The 23284-nt window shown below is 47.8% G+C and overlaps 2 protein-coding genes across 3 annotated transcripts in view; one reads left to right on the forward strand and one right to left on the reverse strand.

Moving 5' to 3' along the window:
* The window catches only part of LOC147103016 (nuclear GTPase SLIP-GC-like), a 425066-nt gene that overhangs the window by 237251 nt on the left and 164531 nt on the right, over nucleotides 1–23284 (forward strand). The gene's annotated exons all lie outside the window — the stretch shown is intronic.
* Nucleotides 1–23284, reverse strand: part of LOC147103017 (nuclear GTPase SLIP-GC-like) — a 67395-nt gene that overhangs the window by 10687 nt on the left and 33424 nt on the right. The window contains exons 6-9 of the mRNA XM_085963124.1: nucleotides 13460–13638; nucleotides 10746–10782; nucleotides 10527–10661; nucleotides 4716–4833 (exon numbers count right to left, since the gene is read on the reverse strand). Coding sequence (XP_085819250.1) covers nucleotides 4716–4833; nucleotides 10527–10661; nucleotides 10746–10782; nucleotides 13460–13638 — 469 coding nt within the window. The remainder of the gene's footprint in view (nucleotides 1–4715; nucleotides 4834–10526; nucleotides 10662–10745; nucleotides 10783–13459; nucleotides 13639–23284) is intronic.

Genomic DNA, 23284 nt, shown 5'->3' on the forward strand with positions numbered 1-23284 from the left:
GGTATGTAAAAAGGAAAAGATTAGCGAAAGTAAACGTGGGTCCCTTACAGGCTGAGACAGGAGAAGTTATAATGGGGAATAAGGAAATGGCAGAGAAATTAAACAAATACTTTGGGCAGGATTTTCATTGGGCCATGGAGGCGAGATTGGAGGTGTGTGGGGGGTTAAAATCCCGAAATCGGGGGGCATGAACCCATCCCGCCCCCAAACCAGTTTCAAAGGAGGCGGGTACCCGACCCGCACTGGGACCAGCCTCCCCGAGGCGGGAAGGGAATTAGTGCCAATTAACTGCCTGTTAACAGGTAGTTAACAGGAAGTTTTTAGCCTAATCGCGATTTTCATTGGTGAAATGTGGGATTCCCAATGGCTCCAAACCATGTCAAGTTAGCGAGGCGGGCCGTCGGGATGAAGGGCTTGGAGGGTCGAGATGTCCGGTGTTCAGGTGAGTGATGGGTGCATGAGTGCAGAGCTAAGTGTGTTTGGTGTGTTTAAAGTGTTTAAAGAAGTTTTACTTACCTTTACAGCCTTCCTTCCTTCAGGTCTCGGGAGTCCCTCATCTCACCGACACAGAAAGCAGAATGGCCGCGAGCTGTCCAAAGTTCCAGCATTCAGCTTTCTGTTCCGGAGAGATCTCTAAATCATCCTGAAAGGAAGGAATTAACTTAGAGTGCAGATTGTCAGTATTTGACAGCTACAAACAGCTGTGAAACGCTGATATTTCATCTGTCAAAAGGTCTTGACAGATGAAATATCAATCTGTGACGTCATCTGTTGCCGGGTGGCCCTTAATTGGCCTGCTGAGCCCGCTGGGCGGGCTCAACAAGGTCAATCAAGTCAAAATCGTGTGGGTTGGCTAGGACTCGATGGAGGCGGGACTACAACCCCAAAAGTTGTAGTCCCGCCTCCTCAATGAAAATCCAGCCCTTTGTGTCTGTCTTCACAGAAGAAGACGCAAAAAACTTCCCGGAAATAGCGGAGAACCAAGGCTCTAGCGAGAATGAGGAACTGAAAGAAATTAGTATTAGTAAAAAAATAGAACTGGAGAAATTAATGGGACTGAAAGCCGATGAATCCCCTGGACCTGATGGCCTACATCCTCAGGTTTTGAAAGAGGTGGCTATAGAGATAGTGGAGGCATTGGTTGTCATTTTCCAAAATTCCATAGATTCTAAAACAGTTCCCATGGATTGGAAGGTAGAAAATGTGACCCCACTATTTAAGAAAGGAGGGAGAAAGAAAAGCGGAAACTCAGACTAGTTTGCCTGACATCAGTAGTAGGGAAAATGCTAGAATCTATTATTAAGGACGTGGTAACAGGGCACTTAGAAAATAATAATAGGATTGGGCAGAGTCAACACTGATTTATGAAAGGGGAATCATGTTTGACAAACCTGTTAAGAGATTTTTGAGGTTGTAACGAGCAGAATAGAAAAGGAGGAATCAGTGGATGTGGTGTATTTGGATTTTCAGAAGGCATTCGATAAGGTGCCACACAAGAGGTTATTAAACAAAATTAGGGCTCATGGGATTGGGAGTAATATACTAGCATTGATTGAGGATTGGTTAATGGACAGAAAACAGAGAGTAGGAATAAACAGGTCATATTCAGGTTGGCAGACTGTAACTAGTGGGGTACCGCAAGGATCAATGCTTGGGCCTCAGCTATTCACAATCTACATCAATGATTTGGATGAGGGGACCAAATGTAATATATCCAAGTTTGCTGCTGATACAAGGCTGAGTGGGAATGTAAGTTGTGAGGAGGATGCACAGAGGCTTCAAGGGGATATAAACAGGTTAAGTGAGTGGGCAAATGGAATATAATGTGGAGAAATATGAAGTTATCCACTTTGGTAGGAAAAATAGAAAAGCAGAGTATTTTTTAAATGGTGAGAGATTGGGAAATGTTGGTGTTCAGAGGGACCTGGGTGTCCTTGTACACGAATCACTGAAAGTTAACATGCAGGTACAGCAATCAATTAGGAAAGCAAATGGTATGTTGGCCTTTATTACAAGAGGATTTGAGTATAAGAGTAAAGACATCTTACTGCAATTATATAGGGCCCTGGTGAGACCACACCTGGAGTATTGTGTACAGTTTTGGTCTCCTTACCTAAGGAAGGATATACTTGCCATAGAGGGAGTGCAACGAAGGTTCACCAGACTGGTTCCTGGGATGGGGGGATTGTCCTATGAGGAGAGATTGAGTAGCCAAGGCCTATATTCGCTCGAGTTTAGAAGAATGAGGTGATCTCATTGAAACATACAAAATTCTTACAGGACTTGACAGGGTAGATGCAGGGAGGATGTTTCCCCTGGCTGGGGAGTCTAGAACACGAGGTCAGTCTCAGAATAAGGGGTTGGCCATTTAGGACTGAGATAAGGAGACATTTCTTCACTCAGACATTCAAGACAGAGATCGATAGATTTTCGAATATTAAGGGAATCAAGGGATATGGGGATAGTGCAGGAAAGCGGAGATGAGGTAGAAGATCAGCCATGATCTTATTGAATGGTGGAGCAGGTTCAAAGGGCCAAATGTCCCACTCCTGCTTCTATTTCTATGTTCTTATGGCACCACCCTACACCAGCACAATACAGCGTCCCTATATTGCCCAAGGCATTCCTTTCTCACTCATCGCCAGTGGAATGGTCTGGGGTGGGGGGGGGGAAGTTATGTCTCACCATTCACTGGAACTCACTAACACATTTTCAAAGGTGCACGCGAATCTGTCCAAGGCGGCAAAGTGGTGACAATAAGGATTTCACTGCTTGACGACACATGAACAGAAAGTTTACACAAACATTGGCTAAAACACCGAAGTGCCTACCCTTGTGTGTTGTTAGTTGTTAAGATTGGACAAGGATGAAAGTGAGTGTGAGCGTTGGCTAGTGAGATGGGGAAGTGATAATGTAGATAGAGAGGGATGGGTGGAGGTGCAAGGTAAGTTGGTGTGAGTAAGGATGTGCAGGAGTCGGGTCAGGAAGGCAGAGTGATGGGGATGTGATGAGTGGCACAGCAGCATGAGGCTGAGTGTGGCTTTGCAGTAACGTTTCGTGATCTACTGAGATCATTGAAAAGTTTGCGTCACTGCAGCCTGGTCCTCCTGATGACATCCCTGCTTGTGCCCTCCTGCGCAATGTCCAACCAGGTTCCGTTGGTGTCCTGGGGAGGTGTCTTCCGCCCATTGTAAGGGAAGAGAACCTCCTTGCGTGCTATGACTCCCTCCATAAGCATATGGAGGGAGTCATGGGAGAGACTGGGTGCAGCCATGCACCGCTGTGCAGTGCTTGTCAGTGTTTGCAGCAACTCAATGCTGCAGAACACTGACAGCAGAACAGTCAAAATCATTTTGGATATGGCCCCTTTAAGGAAACTGGCTGATGACGTGTCATCAAATGTCGTCATCAGGCCCGCTTCCTATTAATTGGCCGGGATCATCGCAGGGTGGGCTTAAGTTGGAATAAATGGGTCTTTTTCCGAGTGGCAGGCAGTGACTAGTTGGGTACCACAGGGATCGGTGCTAGGACCCCAGCTATTCATAATATATATAAATGATCTAAATGAGGGAACTAGATGTAATATCTCCAAGTTTGCAGACGACACAAAGCTGGGTGGGCGTGTGTGCTGTGAGGAGGATGCAGAGAAACTCCAGTATGATTTGGATAGGTTGGGTGATTATATTGCATTTGCCATGCATCTGTCCAATGTGGATAAATGCGAGGTTATCCACTTTGGTGGCAAAAACAGGAAGGCAGATTATTATCTGAACGCCAATAGATTGGGAAAAGGGGAAGTGCAACGAGACCTGGGTGTTCTTGTGCACCAGTCGCTGAAGGTAAGCATGCAGGTGCAGCAGGTGGTTAAGAAGGCAAATGGTATGTTGGCCTTCATAGCGAGAGGATTCGAGTACAGGAGCAAGGATGTCTTGCTTCAGTTGTACAAGGCCTTGGTGAGACCACACCTTGAGTATTGTGTGCAGTTTTGGTCGCCTTATCTGAGGAAGGATGTTCTTGCCATGGAGGGAGTGCAGCAAAGATTCATCAGACTGATACCTGGGATGGCAGGAATGACGTATGAGGAGAGATTGGGTTGATTAGGCTTATATTCGCTAGAGTTTAGAAGAATGAGAGGGGATCTCATTGAAACTTATAAAATTCTAGCAGGACTAGACAGACTAGATGCAGGAAGGATGTTCCCCATGGCGGGGGAGTCCAGAACCAGGGGTCACAGTCTAAAGATAAGGGGTAAGCCATTTAGGACTGAGATGAGGAGGAATTTCTTCACCCAGAGAGTGGTGAACCTGTGGAATTCGCTACGACAGAAGGCAGTTGAGGCAAATTCATTAAATATATTCAAGAATGAGTTAGATATATTTCTTAAGGCTAAAGGGATCAAGGGATATGGGGAGAAAGCAGGGACAGGGTACTGAGTTTGGATGATCAGCCATGATCTCATTAAATGGCGAAACAGGCTCGAGGGCCGAATGGCCTACTCCTGTTCCTATCTTTAAAAAAAAGAAGTCCTATTTACGTAAAATCTTGTTTGAGGCCGGGTTCGAGGCAGACGCGAGGTCTGCACATGCCATGGACATGCCCGCCATGGACCTGCAGAGCTTGGAAAAATCCAGGACACATTTGCTATCAGTTACAAGGAATCCCAGCAAACATGGTCCTCCTAAACCTGAAGCAATATATAGAGAACCCACACAAACCTGTTGCCAATGCTCTGCAGTTTGGCTCCCTGCTCTTTAACTCCCAATATTGTATAGAGCTCACAGTGTAGACATTCAGATCATCTTTTGAAAATTCCCATTCTGCAGACGTCTTCTTCTGAAAAATAAAAACTTGAAATGAGACAGGTGATTTCAATTTAAGCAGCTTCCATGTTCAATAATTAGGGATACTCTGCCCTGTATATTCAATGCTCAGGGTATCACACTCTGCCCTGTATATTCAATGCTCAGGGTATCACACTCTGTTCTGTATAATCAGCACTCAGGGTTACACACTCTGTCCTGTATATTCAATGCTCAGGGTATCACACTCTGCCCTGTATATTCAATGCTCAGGGTTACACACTCTGCCCTGTATATTCAGCGCTCAGGGTATCACACTCTGCCCTGCATATTCAATGCTCAGGGTATCACACTCTGCCCTGTATATTCAATGCTCAGGGTATCACACTCTGTCCTGTATAATCAGCACTCAGGGTTACACACTCTGCCCTGCATATTCAGCACTCAGGGTTACACACTCTGTCCTGTATATTCAATGCTCAGGGTATCACACTCTGCCCTGTATATTCAATGCTCAGGGTATCACACTCTGTCCTGTATATTCAATGCTCAGGGTATCACACTCTGCCCTGTATATTCAATGCTCAGGGTATCACACTCTGCCCTGTATATTCAATGCTCAGGGTTACACACTCTGCCCTGCATATTCAATGCTCAGGGTATCACACTCTGCCCTGTATATTCAATGCTCAGGGTATCACACTCTGTCCTGTATATTCAGCACTCAGGGTATCACACTCTGCCCTGTATATTCAATGCTCAGGGTATCACACTCTGCCCTGTATATTCAATGCTCAGGGTATCACACTCTGTCCTGTATATTCAATGCTCAGGGTATCACACTCTGTCCTGTATATTCAATGCTCAGGGTATCACACTCTGCCCTGTATATTCAATGCTCAGGGTATCACACTCTGTTCTGTATAATCAGCACTCAGGGTTACACACTCTGCCCTGCATATTCAGCACTCAGGGTTACACACTCTGTCCTGTATATTCAATGCTCAGGGTATCACACTCTGTCCTGTATATTCAATGCTCAGGGTATCACACTCTGTCCTGTATATTCAATGCTCAGGCTATCACACTCTGCCCTGCATATTCAGCACTCAGGGTATCACACTCTGTCCTGTATATTCAATGCTCAGGGTATCACACTCTGTCCTGTATATTCAATGCTCAGGGTATCACACTCTGTCCTGTATATTCAGCACTCAGGGTATCACACTCTGTCCTGTATATTCAATGCTCAGGGTATCACACTCTGTCCTGTATATTCAATGCTCAGGGTATCACACTCTGTTCTGTATATTCAATGCTCAGGGTATCACACTCTGTCCTGTATATTCAATGCTCAGGGTATCACACTCTGTTCTGTATATTCAATGCTCAGGGTATCACACTCTGTCCTGTATATTCAATGCTCAGGGTATCACACTCTGCCCTGTATATTCAATGCTCAGGGTATCACACTCTGTCCTGTATATTCAATGCTCAGGGTATCACACTCTGCCCTGCATATTCAGCACTCAGGGTTACACACTCTGTCCTGTATATTCAATGCTCAGGGTATCACACTCTGCCCTGCATATTCAGCACTCAGGGTATCACACTCTGTCCTGTATATTCAATGCTCAGGGTATCACACTCTGTCCTGTATATTCAATGCTCAGGGTATCACACTCTGTCCTGTATATTCAATGCTCAGGGTATCACACTCTGTTCTGTATATTCAATGCTCAGGGTATCACACTCTGTCCTGTATATTCAATGCTCAGGGTATCACACTCTGTCCTGTATATTCAATGCTCAGGGTATCACACTCTGTCCTGTATATTCAATGCTCAGGGTATCACACTCTGTCCTGTATATTCAATGCTCAGGGTATCACACTCTGTCCTGTATATTCAATGCTCAGGGTATCACACTCTGCCCTGTATATTCAATGCTCAGGGTATCACACTCTGCCCTGCATATTCAGCACTCAGGGTATCACACTCTGTCCTGTATATTCAATGCTCAGGGTATCACACTCTGTCCTGTATATTCAATGCTCAGGGTATCACACTCTGTTCTGTATATTCAATGCTCAGGGTATCACACTCTGTCCTGTATATTCAATGCTCAGGGTATCACACTCTGTCCTGTATATTCAATGCTCAGGGTATCACACTCTGTCCTGTATATTCAATGCTCAGGGTATCACACTCTGCCCTGTATATTCAATGCTCAGGGTATCACACTCTGTCCTGTATATTCAATGCTCAGGGTATCACACTCTGCCCTGTATATTCAATGCTCAGGGTATCACACTCTGCCCTGTATATTCAATGCTCAGGGTATCACACTCTGTTCTGTATAATCAGCACTCAGGGTTACACACTCTGTCCTGTATATTCAGCGCTCAGGGTATCACACTCTGCCCTGTATATTCAATGCTCAGGGTATCACACTCTGCCCTGTATATTCAATGCTCAGGGTATCACACTCTGCCCTGTATATTCAATGCTCAGGGTATCACACTCTGTCCTGTATATTCAATGCTCAGGGTATCACACTCTGCCCTGTATATTCAATGCTCAGGGTATCACACTCTGCCCTGTATATTCAATGCTCAGGGTATCACACTCTGCCCTGTATATTCAATGCTCAGGGTATCACACTCTGTCCTGTATATTCAATGCTCAGGGTATCACACTCTGTCCTGTATATTCAATGCTCAGGGTATCACACTCTGTCCTGTATATTCAATGCTCAGGGTATCACACTCTGTTCTGTATAATCAGCACTCAGGGTTACACACTCTGTCCTGTATATTCAGCACTCAGGGTTACACACTCTGTCCTGTATATTCAATGCTCAGGGTATCACACTCTGTCCTGTATATTCAGCACTCAGGGTATCACACTCTGCCCTGTATATTCAATGCTCAGGGTATCACACTCTGTCCTGTATATTCAATGCTCAGGGTATCACACTCTGCCCTGTATATTCAATTCTCAGGGTATCACACTCTGCCCTGCATATTCAGCACTCAGGGTTACACACTCTGTCCTGTATATTCAATGCTCAGGGTATCACACTCTGTCCTGTATATTCAGCACTCAGGGTATCACACTCTGCCCTGTATATTCAATGCTCAGGGTATCACACTCTGTCCTGTATATTCAATTCTCAGGGTATCACACTCTGTCCTGTATATTCAATGCTCAGGGTATCACACTCTGCCCTGTATATTCAATGCTCAGGGTATCACACTCTGTCCTGTATATTCAATGCTCAGGGTATCACACTCTGTCCTGTATATTCAATTCTCAGGGTATCACACTCTGTCCTGTATATTCAATGCTCAGGGTATCACACTCTGCCCTGTATATTCAATGCTCAGGGTATCACACTCTGTCCTGTATATTCAATGCTCAGGGTATCACACTCTGTCCTGTATATTCAATGCTCAGGGTATCACACTCTGCCCTGTATATTCAATGCTCAGGGTATCACACTCTGTCCTGTATATTCAATGCTCAGGGTATCACACTCTGTCCTGTATATTCAATGCTCAGGGTATCACACTCTGCCCTGTATATTCAATGCTCAGGGTATCACACTCTGCCCTGTATATTCAATGCTCAGGGTATCACACTCTGTCCTGTATATTCAATGCTCAGGGTATCACACTCTGCCCTGTATATTCAATGCTCAGGGTATCACACTCTGCCCTGTATATTCAATGCTCAGGGTATCACACTCTGTCCTGTATATTCAATGCTCAGGGTATCACACTCTGTCCTGTATATTCAATGCTCAGGGTATCACACTCTGTCCTGTATATTCAATGCTCAGGGTATCACACTCTGCCCTGTATATTCAATGCTCAGGGTATCACACTCTGTCCTGTATATTCAATGCTCAGGGTATCACACTCTGTCCTGTATATTCAGCACTCAGGGTATCACACTCTGCCCTGTATATTCAATGCTCAGGGTATCACACTCTGTCCTGTATATTCAATGCTCAGGGTATCACACTCTGTCCTGTATATTCAATGCTCAGGGTATCACACTCTGTCCTGTATATTCAATGCTCAGGGTATCACACTCTGTCCTGTATATTCAATGCTCAGGGTATCACACTCTGTCCTGTATATTCAATGCTCAGGGTATCACACTCTGCCCTGTATATTCAATGCTCAGGGTATCACACTCTGTCCTGTATATTCAATGCTCAGGGTATCACACTCTGTCCTGTATATTCAGCACTCAGGGTATCACACTCTGCCCTGTATATTCAATGCTCAGGGTATCACACTCTGTCCTGTATATTCAGCACTCAGGGTATCACACTCTGCCCTGTATATTCAATGCTCAGGGTTACACACTCTGCCCTGTATATTCAATGCTCAGGGTATCACACTCTGTCCTGTATATTCAGCGCTCAGGGTATCACACTCTGTCCTGTATATTCAATGCTCAGGGTATCACACTCTGTCCTGTATATTCAATGCTCAGGGTATCACACTCTGCCCTGTATATTCAATGCTCAGGGTATCACACTCTGCCCTGTATATTCAGCACTCAGGGTATCACACTCTGCCCTGTATATTCAATGCTCAGGGTATCACACTCTGCCCTGTATATTCAATGCTCAGGGTATCACACTCTGCCCTGTATATTCAGCACTCAGGGTTACACACTCTGTCCTGTATATTCAATGCTCAGGGTATCACACTCTGTCCTGTATATTCAATGCTCAGGGTATCACACTCTGTCCTGTATATTCAATGCTCAGGGTATCACACTCTGTCCTGTATATTCAGCACTCAGGGTATCACACTCTGCCCTGTATATTCAATGCTCAGGGTATCACACTCTGCCCTGTATATTCAATGCTCAGGGTATCACACTCTGCCCTGTATATTCAATGCTCAGGGTATCACACTCTGTCCTGTATATTCAATGCTCAGGGTATCACACTCTGCCCTGTATATTCAATGCTCAGGGTATCACACTCTGTCCTGTATATTCAATGCTCAGGGTATCACACTCTGCCCTGTATATTCAATGCTCAGGGTATCACACTCTGCCCTGTATATTCAATGCTCAGGGTATCACACTCTGTCCTGTATATTCAATGCTCAGGGTATCACACTCTGCCCTGTATATTCAATGCTCAGGGTATCACACTCTGCCCTGTATATTCAATGCTCAGGGTGTCACACTCTGCCCTGTATATTCAATGCTCAGGGTATCACACTCTGTCCTGTATATTCAGCACTCAGGGTATCACACTCTGCCCTGTATATTCAATTCTCAGGGTATCACACTCTGCCCTGTATATTCAATGCTCAGGGTGTCACACTCTGCCCTGTATATTCAATGCTCAGGGTATCACACTCTGCCCTGTATATTCAGCACTCAGGGTATCACACTCTGCCCTGTATATTCAATTCTCAGGGTATCACACTCTGCCCTGTATATTCAATGCTCAGGGTGTCACACTCTGCCCTGTATATTCAATGCTCAGGGTATCACACTCTGCCCTGTATATTCAATGCTCAGGGTGTCACACTCTGCCCTGTATATTCAATGCTCAGGGTATAATACACTATCTGATGCTGTGAACTTAATTGTAGCTGAGGAGTGTTGTGCAGGTGTGCAAAAAAATATATTTCCTTGGGTCATGAGCTGGGTTCGCACTGGTTACAAATACGTGAGGGATTGCACTTACCATCAGTTTATTCAACTTCTTTTCATATTGTTTCATCATAGCCTCCTTTACATATTTATTTCGATGCAGCATGCAAAATCGTTTCTTTTTCTTGTGTTCTGTCAAATGCTCCTCAATATGTCTGAAGGGGTTGGTCTTTGAAAGAAAAGGAATAATCTGATCCTGCTCTCTATGCTCAGGGTTTTTATCATTGTAAATGTTTGTCTAATATTTACTTACAGCTGTGTTCATTTCTTCAATCGTGATATCATGTTCCCTGAAACAGCGAATCAGAACGTTTCAGTATCAGGACATTAATAATGGCCCGAATTTGCGGTGGTTAATGTTAGCGAACGAACAGCGTCCCGCGCAGGCCACTCACAAGCTGCTGCCGCAGGAAGACGCCACGCATGTGTGGAAATGGCCCGTGTACGGAAAAAAAAATTAGAGCTAACATTTCATGTAGAACAAACATTATGGCCCTGAAAAACTAGTTCTTACATTTGTGGAGTGTCAAATTTCTCCATTATGATAAAATGTACAATTTTTTTTAATTTTACATTTTTTTTTTAAGTTTGATCATGATATTTCAGGTTTTACCTTATCTCCAGTTGTGAGTCCCAATCTTTGTTTCACTCTGTAACATTTTTTAAATGTCCAGATAAAAGCAGCTTCTCATGGTTTCCTGTCTGTGAGAATTCAGCATCGCTCCAGGGGTTCCCACTACAGAGCACTGAAATCACTTGAACATCGAAAAAGGCAAAGTTCTCACCACAGAGATCGTGAGATCTCTGGACAGCTTTCTTCAGGGCCAACAGCGAGCCCCTTTGCTTCGCCACTGACCACAAATTCTGGGCCAACGCGTCTGACATACGAGCCCTGGCTCAATGGGGAACACTCTCGCCCGAGTCAGAAAGTTGAGAGTTCAAATCCCACTCCAGAGAATTGAGCACAAAATTTGGGCTGTCACTTTACTGCAATACTGAGGGAGTGCTGCACTGTCGGAGATGCCGTCTTTTGGATGAGACATTAAATCAGGGCCCCGTCTGCCATCTCAGTTTGACATAAACGATCCCATCCCATTTCGAAGAAGGGCACGGGAATTCTCCCGGTGTCCTGCCAATATTTATCCCTCAACCATAATCACTAAAACAAATTATCTGTTCATAAATTCATTGCTGTTTGTGGGAGCTTGCTGTACACAAATTCACTGTCAAATTTCCTACATTACAACAGTGACTACACTTCAAAAGTACTTCATTGACTGTAAAGCGCTTTGGGACGTCCTGAGGTTGTGAAAGGCATTATATAAATGCAAAATGTTTCTTTCTTCCAATCCTTATATATGGGAGCAGTACCAGCTTTGCTCCCACCTCCAGGAAATAACGGCCCAATAAAGGACATGTTGTGGCTCACAGTACAGTGGCCTGGAGGCAGGAGCCGATTCCCAGGTCATTGTTTGCTGCCCAGGTTGCTTTCTATAGAATGAAGCCCATGGTGCAACTGGACCATTGGCATACTGAAACTCCACCTCAAATGTGTGAACAGAGCAGGTGCAGCACTTCCACAGTCCAGTGAGAGTACCGCATTGTTACTGCATGCTGCAAGCTCCAGAACTGAAAAGGACTGCTCCTTCCTGCTCTGAATGAGGAAGAGGAAGGGTGGGCAAGCCCTCTAGGCTCAGCATCATGATGAGTTCCCGACTGAGGAGGAGGTCATTCAGCACATCCCTTTTACCAGCTACAAGCCATCAGAGACAGACGCGTGGGATTAGAATACAGCTCAAATGGAGAATGAACACCAGCATGGACTGCTTCTGTGCTGTAATTTCTATGTAGTTCGATATAATAGAATAGAAAGTACTGCAAGTCGGGTGTATGACTTGGTTAATATCTTCTGTCACTGCTGATATTCACAGGATCTTAGTGTCAGATTTTGGTGCAATGAGACAGGTCAAGGGATACAAGAAGGTGAATGTTGTGACCAACCTGCAGCTAGCTCCTCCCTTCCTACTTCCCTGACTTCCTCTGCTTCTCCTGCATGTCTGCCCAGGAGTTCCAGGGCTTTCACCTTGTCTGGGGAGGGAAGACAGAAGGTGGAGATTTCTCTCCTAATGGCTGGTCTCTGGAACATAGGAACAGGAGGAGGCCATTCTGCCACTTGAGCCTGTTCCACCATTCAATTAGATCATGGCTGATCTGTACCTCATCTCCATTTGCTCACCTTTATTCTACATTCCTTGATACCCTTACTTAACATATTTCTGAGCTGGTTATGGGTAACTTTATTATTTACGGAGCATTCAGAAAGAGAAAGGCGCCCTCCCCCAGCCCCAACCTCCAATCTCATCCCTCCCCCGCCCACGATCTCTGATTCCGTGGAGGGGGAAAAGGGAGATCGGGCCAAGGGACGAGAGATTGGGATAGGGGAATCTGCAGCTCCCACCTCGGATCAACTGCCGGACATTCCCCTCGCTACCAGTTAAATGCAAGTCACAGCGTTGATGATGTCATCAGGCCAGGAAAAGGAATGCTAATTAGGCCCGCACCTGCCTTTTGCGAGGGCCTCGTCAATGGCCTGATTTCTGTATGTTACAATTTATTGAGGCGGGAATGGAGTTGGGCTGGTTGAACCTAATATTTGCCCCCCACCCAAACCCCCCAACGACACGGGAGTTAAAATCAAGGCAGCTGTTTCTGACTTTAGTAAACAGGGTAACCTCTGACCTACTGCATACAAGGCTATGGACCAAATGCTGGAAAATGGGATTAGACTGGGACAGGGATTGATGGTCGGCGCAGACACGATGGGCCGAAGGGCCTCTTTCTGTGCTGTATAACTCTATGACTCTATGACTCTACTATAAGCAGCACCAAAGGGTGGTGGTGGGGGGTCTCCAAGTAAGATGATAAATATAACTAACTTTAGTGTACATTCACTGAATGCAAACAGACCTTATGTATTCTTCCGGCTGGATATCATCTGTCTGCGTGCAGATAAAAACAACGTCTTGACATCTTCCCCCATTAGTGGCAGTTTTTACAGTTTTACCAAATATCTCATCTGCAATTTTTTCATCAATAGCCCTGGAAATCCTTGACACAATCCAGACAGATGAGCAGTTTGTCAGATGCTGCAAAACACACACAAGAACGGGTGAAAGAAGTTCAATTGTCAAAATAAATGGTGACAATGTGGTACAATATTAGGTCAGAGGGATATAGAATCATCACAGCACCAGTATCACTGTGAACAGTGGCACAGTATCACTGAACAGTGGCACGGGACCACTGAACAGTCGCACGGGATCACTGAACTGTCGCACGGGATCACTGAACTGTCGCACGGGATCACTGAACAGTCGCACGGGATCACTGAACTGTCGCACGGGATCACTGAACTGTCGCACGGGATCACTGAACTGTCGCACGGGATCACTGAACTGTCGCACGGGATCACTGAACTGTCGCACGGGATCACTGAACAGTGGCACGGGACCACTGAACTGTCGCACGGGATCACTGAACTGTCGCACGGGATCACTGAACTGTCGCACGGGATCACTGAACTGTCGCACGGGACCACTGAACTGTCGCACGGGATCACTGAACTGTCGCACGGGATCACTGAACTGTCGCACAGGATCACTGAACAGTCGCACGGGATCACTGAACTGTCGCACGGGATCACTGAACTGTCGCACGGGATCACTGAACAGTCGCACGGGATCACTGAACAGTCGCACGGGATCACTGAACTGTCGCACGGGATCACTGAACAGTCGCACGGGATCACTGAACAGTCGCACGGGATCACTGAACTGTCGCACGGGATCACTGAACTGTCGCACGGGATCACTGAACTGTCGCACGGGATCACTGAACTGTCGCACGGGATCATTGAACAGTCGCACGGGATCAGGATGAACAGTCGCACAGTATCACTGTGAACAGTCACACAGTGACACACCTGAGCGAGAACACTGATGTTGGTACGCCTATCCTGCCAATGGATTTGCAGGATCTTGGAGGCAGCGTTGGTGGTACCTCTCCAGTGCCTTGAGGTGCCTGCTGTACATGGACCATGTCTCTGAAGCATACAGGAGGGCGGGTATCACTACTGCTCTGTGGACCATGAGCTTGGTGCTGGGTTTGAGGTCCTGGTCTTAAAACACTCTCTTCCTCAGGCGACCGAAGGCTGCACTGCCACACTGAAGGCGGTGTTGGACTTAGTCATCGATGTCTGCCCTTGTTGACAGTAGGCTCCCGAGGTACGGAAAGTGGTCCATGTTGTTCAAGGCCACATCATGGATTTTGATAATCAGGGAGCAGTACTGTGCGGTGGGGGCAGGTTGGTAGAGGACCTTTGTCTTATGGATGTTTAGTGTAAGGCCTATGCTCTCGTACGCTTCGGTGAAGGTGTTGACAATGGTTTAGAGTTCGGCCTCAGAGTGTGCACAGAAGCAAGCGTCGTCTGCATACTGTAATTTGATGACAGAGGATGGGATGACCTTGGATCTGGACTGGAGGCGACGGAGGTTGAACAGTTTCTCGTTTGTTCTGTAGATTAGCTCCACTCCAGCTGGTAGCTTACTGAGGGCGAGATGGAGCATTGCAGCCAGGAAGATCGAGAAGAGCGTTGGTGCGATGACACAGCTTTGCTTGACCCCAGTTCATACGTGAATTGGGTCTGTGGTGGATCCGTTGGTCAGGATCACGGCTTGCATGTCGTCGTGAAGCAGGTGGAGGATGGTGACAAACTTTTGAGGGCAGCCGAATTTGAGGAGGATACTCCATAATCCCGCATGATTGACAGCGTCGAAGGCCTTTGTGAGGTCAAAGAAGGCCATGTAGAGCGGTTGGTGCTGTTCCCTGCATTTCTCTTGTAATTGACGTGCGGTGAAGATCAGGTCTATTGTGCCCCTTAGTGGGTGGAATCCACATTGTGACTCTGGGAGGAGTCATCGCAAGAATCCTCCTCAGTCACTTTCCCTGTGGCAGACAGCAGGGAAACTCCTCTGTAATTACTGCAATCGGACTTGTCACCTTTCTTGAAGATGGTCACGATTACGGCGTCTCTGAGATCCCCTGGCATGCTCTCCTCCTTCCAAATAAGAGAAATGAGTTCATGTATTCGCGCCAATAGTGCTTCTCTGCCATGTTTTAGCACCCCGGCGGGGATTCCATCTGCTCCTGAGGCCTTGTTGTTCTCAGTTGTCGGATGGCCTTTTCAACCTCATGTCGGGCTGGGATTGTGCTGAGATGGTGGCGGGTAGCATGCTGCGGGATGGAGTTGAGGACACTCGCGTCGAAGACAGAGTCTCGGTTAAGGAGATCTTCGAAGTGCTCCTTCCAGCAGGCACTGACTGCCACTCTGTCCTTGATGAGTACCTCTCCATTCTTGGCCCGCAGTGGGGTAGGACCTTGGGTGCTTGGGCCATAGGTGGTCTTGACTGCGCTAAAGAATCCACGCACGTCGTGGTTGTCGGCTAGCTGCTGGATCTCCTGCGCTTTCTCCACCCACCATCTGTTCTTTAGGTCGCAAGTTTTTTGTTGGACCTCGACCTTCAGGCGTCTGTAGAGCTGCTTTCTTGCTCTCGAGTTCTGTTGCTGTTTCCAGATCAGGAATGCCTTGCGCTTGCGGCTTATTAGCTCCTGGATCTCCTGGTCGTTCTCATCGAACCAGTCTTGGTGTTTCCTGGTCGAATGACCAAGCGTCTCTTCACAGGTGCTGATTATGGAGGCCTTGAGTGCAGACCAGGTGCTGTGGACACTCTGGGCTTGATTTTAACGCAGCCAACAGGCGAGCATTTAGGCGTGCGGGGGGTTAAAATCGCAAAACCTGGGGGTCGGGACCCCCCCGCCCCGGTTCCCGTCTCCACCACGCAGCAGATGGGACTGGTCTTTAGGGCCCTTAAACAGCACTGATTGGCCTTTATAATCCCATTTTAACAGGCCCTTGCCTGTTTAACCCTTTTCCCAAGTAAAATACACCTGGTGGGGTTCACGCCTGTGAAACCTGGTGTGAACACTATTGGCTTGCTGACTATCAGCTACAAGTCCAACATTAAAGAGGAGATTTGATCAGTCATCATTTGCAGGTGGCAGGACTTTGTTGTCTCAGGTCTGGGGCAACTTTTACCAGGCCTAACCACACCTGTGGAAGGTTGGAGCCTCACACACTTCTCCAGTGTGACCTCCTGCGAGACCCTTCTCGCCACACTCGCTCAGCGCTTCCTCAACTGAGGCACCTACCAAAAGCATGGGAGGCCGTTTTTTCCTTCCCCTCTTGGCATTAGAGGACCTCCAGCCCCATTCGCGAAATGACACACGCCACAACTGCAGAAGTTGCCATCAGAATTTTTATGAAAAACGAACAACTGATGGCATTTTTACAAAATACACAGCATTTCACCCAAGTGACTACCCTTGTGACTATTTGTGCTTTATTTTCCTCTTACGCATGCTCCTAAGTAGTGGTTCCCCTGTGGCTTCAGCAGATGTGGAGGCCCCTTGCTCACTTTCCTGCTGCTCCTGTCTCGACGCCTTTGGCGGGTGTCCTCTGGGATGGTGAGCCTGTGAGGGCTTGCCAGCTGTCTGCTGCTCCTGCGGCTGTGCAGGGGTTGAGACCTCTATCTCCATTGGGTGTGTACTCCGGCGGGGCTCTGACCGAGGGCTCTGCAGTGGCATGGAAGTGTGAGCGCTTGGAGAGGAGCCCCCACTTCCTTGAGGTCTGCCACCAACCTCCCTCTCATGGGTCAGGTCCCCCTCAGCGCCTGCAAGTGGCTTGAGAGCAGCTTGCTGCACATCAGGGTGGCCATGGGGACCCGTATCTACAATGGCAGTCCTACTCAGAAGGACTTCCATGAAGGTCTGGTTTCTCTATTCAATAGATGCCCATCGCTCCTCAAGAGATGTCATTCTATTCTGAACACTCACCATGTTTTCCATACCCTGGCGACTAACCTCCTAATAATAATAATAATAATAATTCAACTTTATTGTCATTGCACAAGTACATGAACAACGAAATGTGATCTTGCAAGCTCCCATGACTGGGAGAAGCAAAGCCGCTGCGTCGGTGCGCGCCGCCATTCCATTTCCACCATTCCTCCTGTCCGACAATCTTCAGCCCAACGCCCGGGCCTGCTCACCAGCCGCTCCTCCTTCCGTGACCTTCTCACCAACCGCCCCTCCTCGAGCCTCCTTCTGTGACCTTCTGCACCTGGTCTTCCCTGATGGTCACCCCTCCAGGTACTAACCAGGTCTGGCTCTGCTTAGCTTCCAAACCTTGCCAGTGACCCTCCTCTCCTCTACCATTGCCCTCCTCTCCTCTACCGTAGCCAGCCTTACCACGGAGGCAGCAATCATTTCCACGTAGGTAGCCATCCTTTCCGTGTTGATGCGTTCATGCGCCAATGACTCCACAAAGGCTCTGCTCATGTTCGCTATGGACTCCTCCATTCGCTCCACACTCGCAGCGACCCTAGAGACAAAACCTGCCAGAGACTCCTGCATCTGTGCATGGAGTTCCATCACCTCTGATCTTACGGATGGACCCAAAGGCAGAGGGTCGACATGCAGCTGAGCCGAGCTGGCAGAGTCCTGCGCCCTCCGACGAGGACTCTCCACTGCTGTCCCTGTCTCCACAATCTGCTGATGCTCACTTGTGAGCTGTGATACACAAGGTGACAACTTTACTCTATGTCCCGAAGGTCCCACCGAGGTGTGAGTGTCTGTGCTGGTGCTGGGTGCGCTTATTTCTGCTGACACTGCGCCCTCAGAGGTTGCAGATTCCTCTGAGGAGTCTGGCTGCTCAGGCTCTTCCTCCTGCACACTGGGGACGGGGGCTCTCGATGGTCCTGTGGGGGAGTCAAGGAAAAAGTTAGATATGTGATACCAAGGTTACATGCACATTGCATTTTGCAGATGATCATAAGTCTATATGATGTAACTTCAGAATCATTATCAGCGACTCATGCAATACCAATGAGATAGATGGAAAACTATTCTGTCACCAGCTTGCGGGGATGCTCCTGTCTGTCCTTCCCCAACGTCCGCATCTCGGTCAGCCCCGGCAATCTCCAGGACGCCTTCCTCCCAGGGGGTGAGCTGGGCTAATGAGGGCGGCCCTCCTCCTGTCCTGGCTCGCTCTCTCCTGTTGTGAGCTCTCTTTTCCTGCAATGAGGGAGACAAGTGGAGGTTGAGTGAGAAAGAAGGAGTGAGTGCAGAGATTGCATAGCATAGATACTTAGAAGGAGACAAAGATGGAGTGAGGTTGCAATACCAAGGGCCCTCCCTGTGTGTTGTCAGTTGTGTTCAAAGCATCAGAGTGAGAGGGAGTGTGAGGGCTGCATGGTGGCATAGTTCTGTGAATGCGAGCATAGAGAGAGAGGGAATGGGTAAGGGTGCATGGATGTGAGTGTCTAGTGGGATGTGCAGGACGAGATTGTTAAAGCTGAGTGCTGGTGAGGAAAGGCAATGGGGATCAGGTTGAGGGTGATGGAAACATCATACAGTACTTACTTTTCCAGTGCAAAGAAGGTCATGGAATCTTTTCCTGCACTGCAACCACGTTCTTCGTGTGAGCCCCAAGCAGTTAACTTGACCTGCCACCTGTAGCCACACAGCCTTGGTCTGACTGGGAGGCCTCTTCCTCCCTGAAGAAGGGAACAGGACCTCCCTGTGGGCCCTAGCACCATCCAGTAATGCCTGCAGTGAAGCCTCATCAAATTTTGGGGCAGATCTGGCCCTCCTGCTGGCCGTTGCTCCTGCAGACTCCTGTGCCATCTTAATGGTGAAGTTTGGGAACCTGCAGAGGAAGCAAGGCTTGCTGTGGACCTTAAAAGCAGCAGCAATGATGACGTCATATTCTGCGACTTTCTGACTGGAAATACTCAATTGCCAAGGCTTCCCATACCTTTGCTCTGCCAATCAATTGGCCAATTGAGTTAAAATTGCATCAATCTCATAGATCCATTTAGAATCGTGTGGGAATCACTAAATTCGGGGAACCCGCCAATTCCCCGCACCTGAGATAAAATCGACCCCTCTGTGTCTCTGAATCACTGGGAGTCGTCAGGTTGGTTGTGAGGCACGGGCTGAATAGGGCTTTCTTAGCAGGGTCTTTGAGTGCTCCAGCGTTGATTTTCCTGCGCCATTGTTTCTGTTGCCGCCACTGTTTTGGGGCTACGTTGATGGAGATGACAGAGCGGATTGGGCTGTGGTCTGTCCAGCAGTCATCAGCTCCTGTCATGGCGCGGGTGATGCGGACGTCCTTGCCGTCCCTCGCCCGGACAATGACGTAGTCCAGCAGATGCCAGTGCTTGAAGCGAGGGTGTTGCCATGAAGCCTTGTACTTGTCTCTCTGACGGAACAAGGTGTTGGTTATGACAAGGCCATGTTCTAAGCATTTCATCAGGAGGCGGGTACCATTGGAGTTGGCTTTCCCTACTCCCTCTCTGCTGATCACACCTCCCCAGAGGTCTGTGTCCTTTCCAACTCTGGCATTGAAGTCGGCAAGGAGGATCAGCTTGTCGCCCATTGGGACTCGGGACAGGGATTGTTCGAGGCTGGAGTAGAATTCCTCTTTGGTCTCATCTGTGGCTTCCAGTGTTGGGGCGTACGCACTGATGACCGTAGCGCACTGGTTCCGGGCTAGGGTGAGCCGTAGAGTCATGAGGCGTTCGTTTATTCCACAAGGAGACTCTGTGAGACGTTCAACTAGCTCATTTTTTATGGCGAAGCCTACCCCATGGAGGCGGCATTCACTGTATCACTGAACAGTCGCACCGTATCACTGCAAACAGTCGCACCGTATCACTGCGAACAGTCGCACCGTATCGCTGCGAACAGTCGCACAGTATCGGCATCACTGTGAACAGTTACACAGTATCAGTATCACTGTGAACAGTCGCACCATATCGCTGCGAACAGTCGCACAGTATCGGCATCACTGTGAACAGTCGCACAGGGGAGAGAGGTAAAAAATAGTCAGTGTGTGACGTCACCAGGGAGCAGGTAAGTGATTGGTTGGTGAGTATTTCTCTTTTTTAAACTTTTACTCTGTAGTTTATCGTTACTAGGGTCTTTTCTGGTGTAGCAGGTACTGTTGGTAGACTATACAAGAGCCTTAGAGATATCTTTAATTGGTGATAGTAAATTAATTTAAATTAATTAAGGGGAAAGTCATGCCAGGAGAGCCCAGCCCCGTGATGTGCTCCTCCTGCTCCATGTGGGAATTCAGGGACACTGCCCCTGGTGACTACGTGTGCAGGAAATGCATCCATCTGCAGCTATTAGCAGACCGTATTGAGGAGCTGGAGCTGCGGGTGGATGGGTTGTGGAGCATTCACGAGGCTGAGAAGTTCGTGGATAGCACGTTTAGTGAGTTGGTCACACCGCAGGGAAGGGCTGCACAGGAAGAAAGGAAATGGGTGACCACCAGGCGGAGCAATAGAAGTAGGCAGGTAGTGCAGAAAACCCCTGTGACCATTCCCCTCTCAAACAGGTATACCGTTTTGGATACTGTTGGGGGGAATGACTCACCAGGGGAAGGCAGCAGCAGCCAGCTTCCTGGCACTGGGGGTGCTCCTGCTGCCCAGGAGGGGAGGAAAAAGAGTGGGAGAGCAATAGTCGTAGGGGATTCTATAGTAAGGGGAACAGATAGGCGTTTCTGTGGCCGTAGACGTGAATCCAGGATGGTTTGTTGCCTCCCTGGTGCCAGGGTCAAGGATGTCACTGAGCGGCTGCAGGGCATTCTGGAGGGGGAGGGTGAACAGCCAGAGGTCGTGGTCCACATTGGTACCAACGACATAGGTAAAAAGAGGGATGAGGTCCTGCAGCAAGAATTTAGGGAGCTAGGGGCAAGATTAAGGAGCAGGACCTCGAAGGTTGTAATCTCTGGATTACTCCCGGTGCCACATGCTAGTGAGTATAGGAATAGGAGGATAGAACAGATGAATACGTGGCTAAAGGGATGGTGCAGGAGGGAGGGCTTTAGTTTCCTGGATCACTGGGTCTGCTTCTGGGACAGGTGGGACTTGTACAAGTCGGACGGTTTACACCTGAACCAGAGGGGAACCAATATCCTTGCGGGGAGGTTTGCTAGCACTGCTGGGGGGGGTTTAAACTAATTCGGCAGGGGGATGGGATACAGAGTGGAGCTATAGTAGGGGGTGATTTACAGCCAAATAAGGAGGAAGAAACAAGTCAGCAGGGAAGGCAGAGCAAAGGTGTGAAGGCAAAAGGGAATATGGCAGGGCTGGAAGGCATTTATTTTAATGCAAGGAGTCTTGCAAATAAGGTGGATGAACTGAAGTTGTTGTTGAACACATGGGAGTACGATATTGTTGCTATCACGGAGACATGGTTGAGGGAGGGTCAGGACTGGCAGCTAAATATTCCGGGGTATAGAATCTTCAGGCGAGACAGAGGGGGGTGTAAAAGGGGAGGGGGTGTTGCAATATTAATTAAGGAGTCTATTACTGCTGTAAGGAGGGATGATATATTAGCGGGTTCCTCTAATGAGGCCATATGGGTAGAACTTAAAAACAAAAAGGGGTCAAGCACCTTGCTGGGAGTGTACTATAGGCCCCCAAACAGTCAGGGGGAGATAGAGGAACAGATATGCAGGCAGATATCAGAAAAGTGTGAAAATAATAGGGTAGTAATAGTGGGGGATTTCAACTTCCCCAATATAAATTGGGATAGTCAGAGTGTGAAAGGCTTGGAGGGAGCAGAATTCTTAAAGTGCATCCAGGAAAGCTTTTTGAGCCAACATGTAGAAAGTCCTACAAGAGAGGGGGCGGTACTGGACCTAATTCTAGGGAATGTAGCCGGGCAGGTGGTGGAAGTGTCTGTAGGAGAGCATTTTGGCGATAGTGACCACAATTCGGTGAGATTTAAGGTGGTCATGGAAAAAGACAAAGACGGCCCGGAAATAAGGGTTCTAAATTGGGGGAAGGCCGATTTTAATAAGATAAGACAGGATCTGGCCAAAGTGGACTGGGAGCAGCTACTTATAGGAAAATCCACATCAAAACAGTGGGAGGCTTTCAGAAGGGAAATAGAGAGAGTACAACACCAACATGTTCCTGTAAAGGTCAAGGGTGGGACCAACAAGCAAAGGGAACCTTGGATGACAAAGGATATACAAAAATGCATTCGGAAAAAAAGGGGGGCTTTTGGCAGTTACAAAAGACAAAAGACGGTGGAAGCCCTAGAGGAGTATAAGAGGTGCAGGGGCATACTTAAAAAGGAAATTAGGAGGGCGAGGAGGGGCCATGAAATAACACTGGTGAGCAAAATAAAGGAAAATCCTAAGATGTTTTATAAGTATATTAAGGGCAAGAGGATAACCAGGGAAAGGGTAGGGCCCATTAGGGACCAAAGTGGCAAGCTGTGTGTAGAGCCAGATGAAGTAGGTGGGGTTTTAAATGAATTTTTTGCCTCAGTGTTCACTATGGAGAAAGACGATGTAGACATAGAAGTCGGGCAAGGGGACTGTGACATACTTGAACATATTAGCATCGAGAGGGAGGAGGTACTAGCGGTTTTAGCAGGCCAAAAAGTGGATAAATCCCCAGGCCCGGACGAGATGTATCCCAGGCTGCTGTGGGAGGCAAAGGAGGAGATTGCAGGGGCTCTGACACAAATTTTCAGAACCTCTCTGGCCACAGGGGATGTACCAGAGGACTGGAGAACAGCTAACGTAGTACCATTATTCAAGAAGGGTAGCAGGGATAAACCAGGGAATTACAGGCCAGTGAGCCTAACATC

The sequence above is a fragment of the Somniosus microcephalus genome, chromosome 20 (assembly GCF_052327205.1).
Source record: "Somniosus microcephalus isolate GS21.2 chromosome 20, FLI_Smic_1.0, whole genome shotgun sequence".
Taxonomy (NCBI): Eukaryota; Metazoa; Chordata; class Chondrichthyes; order Squaliformes; family Somniosidae; genus Somniosus; species Somniosus microcephalus.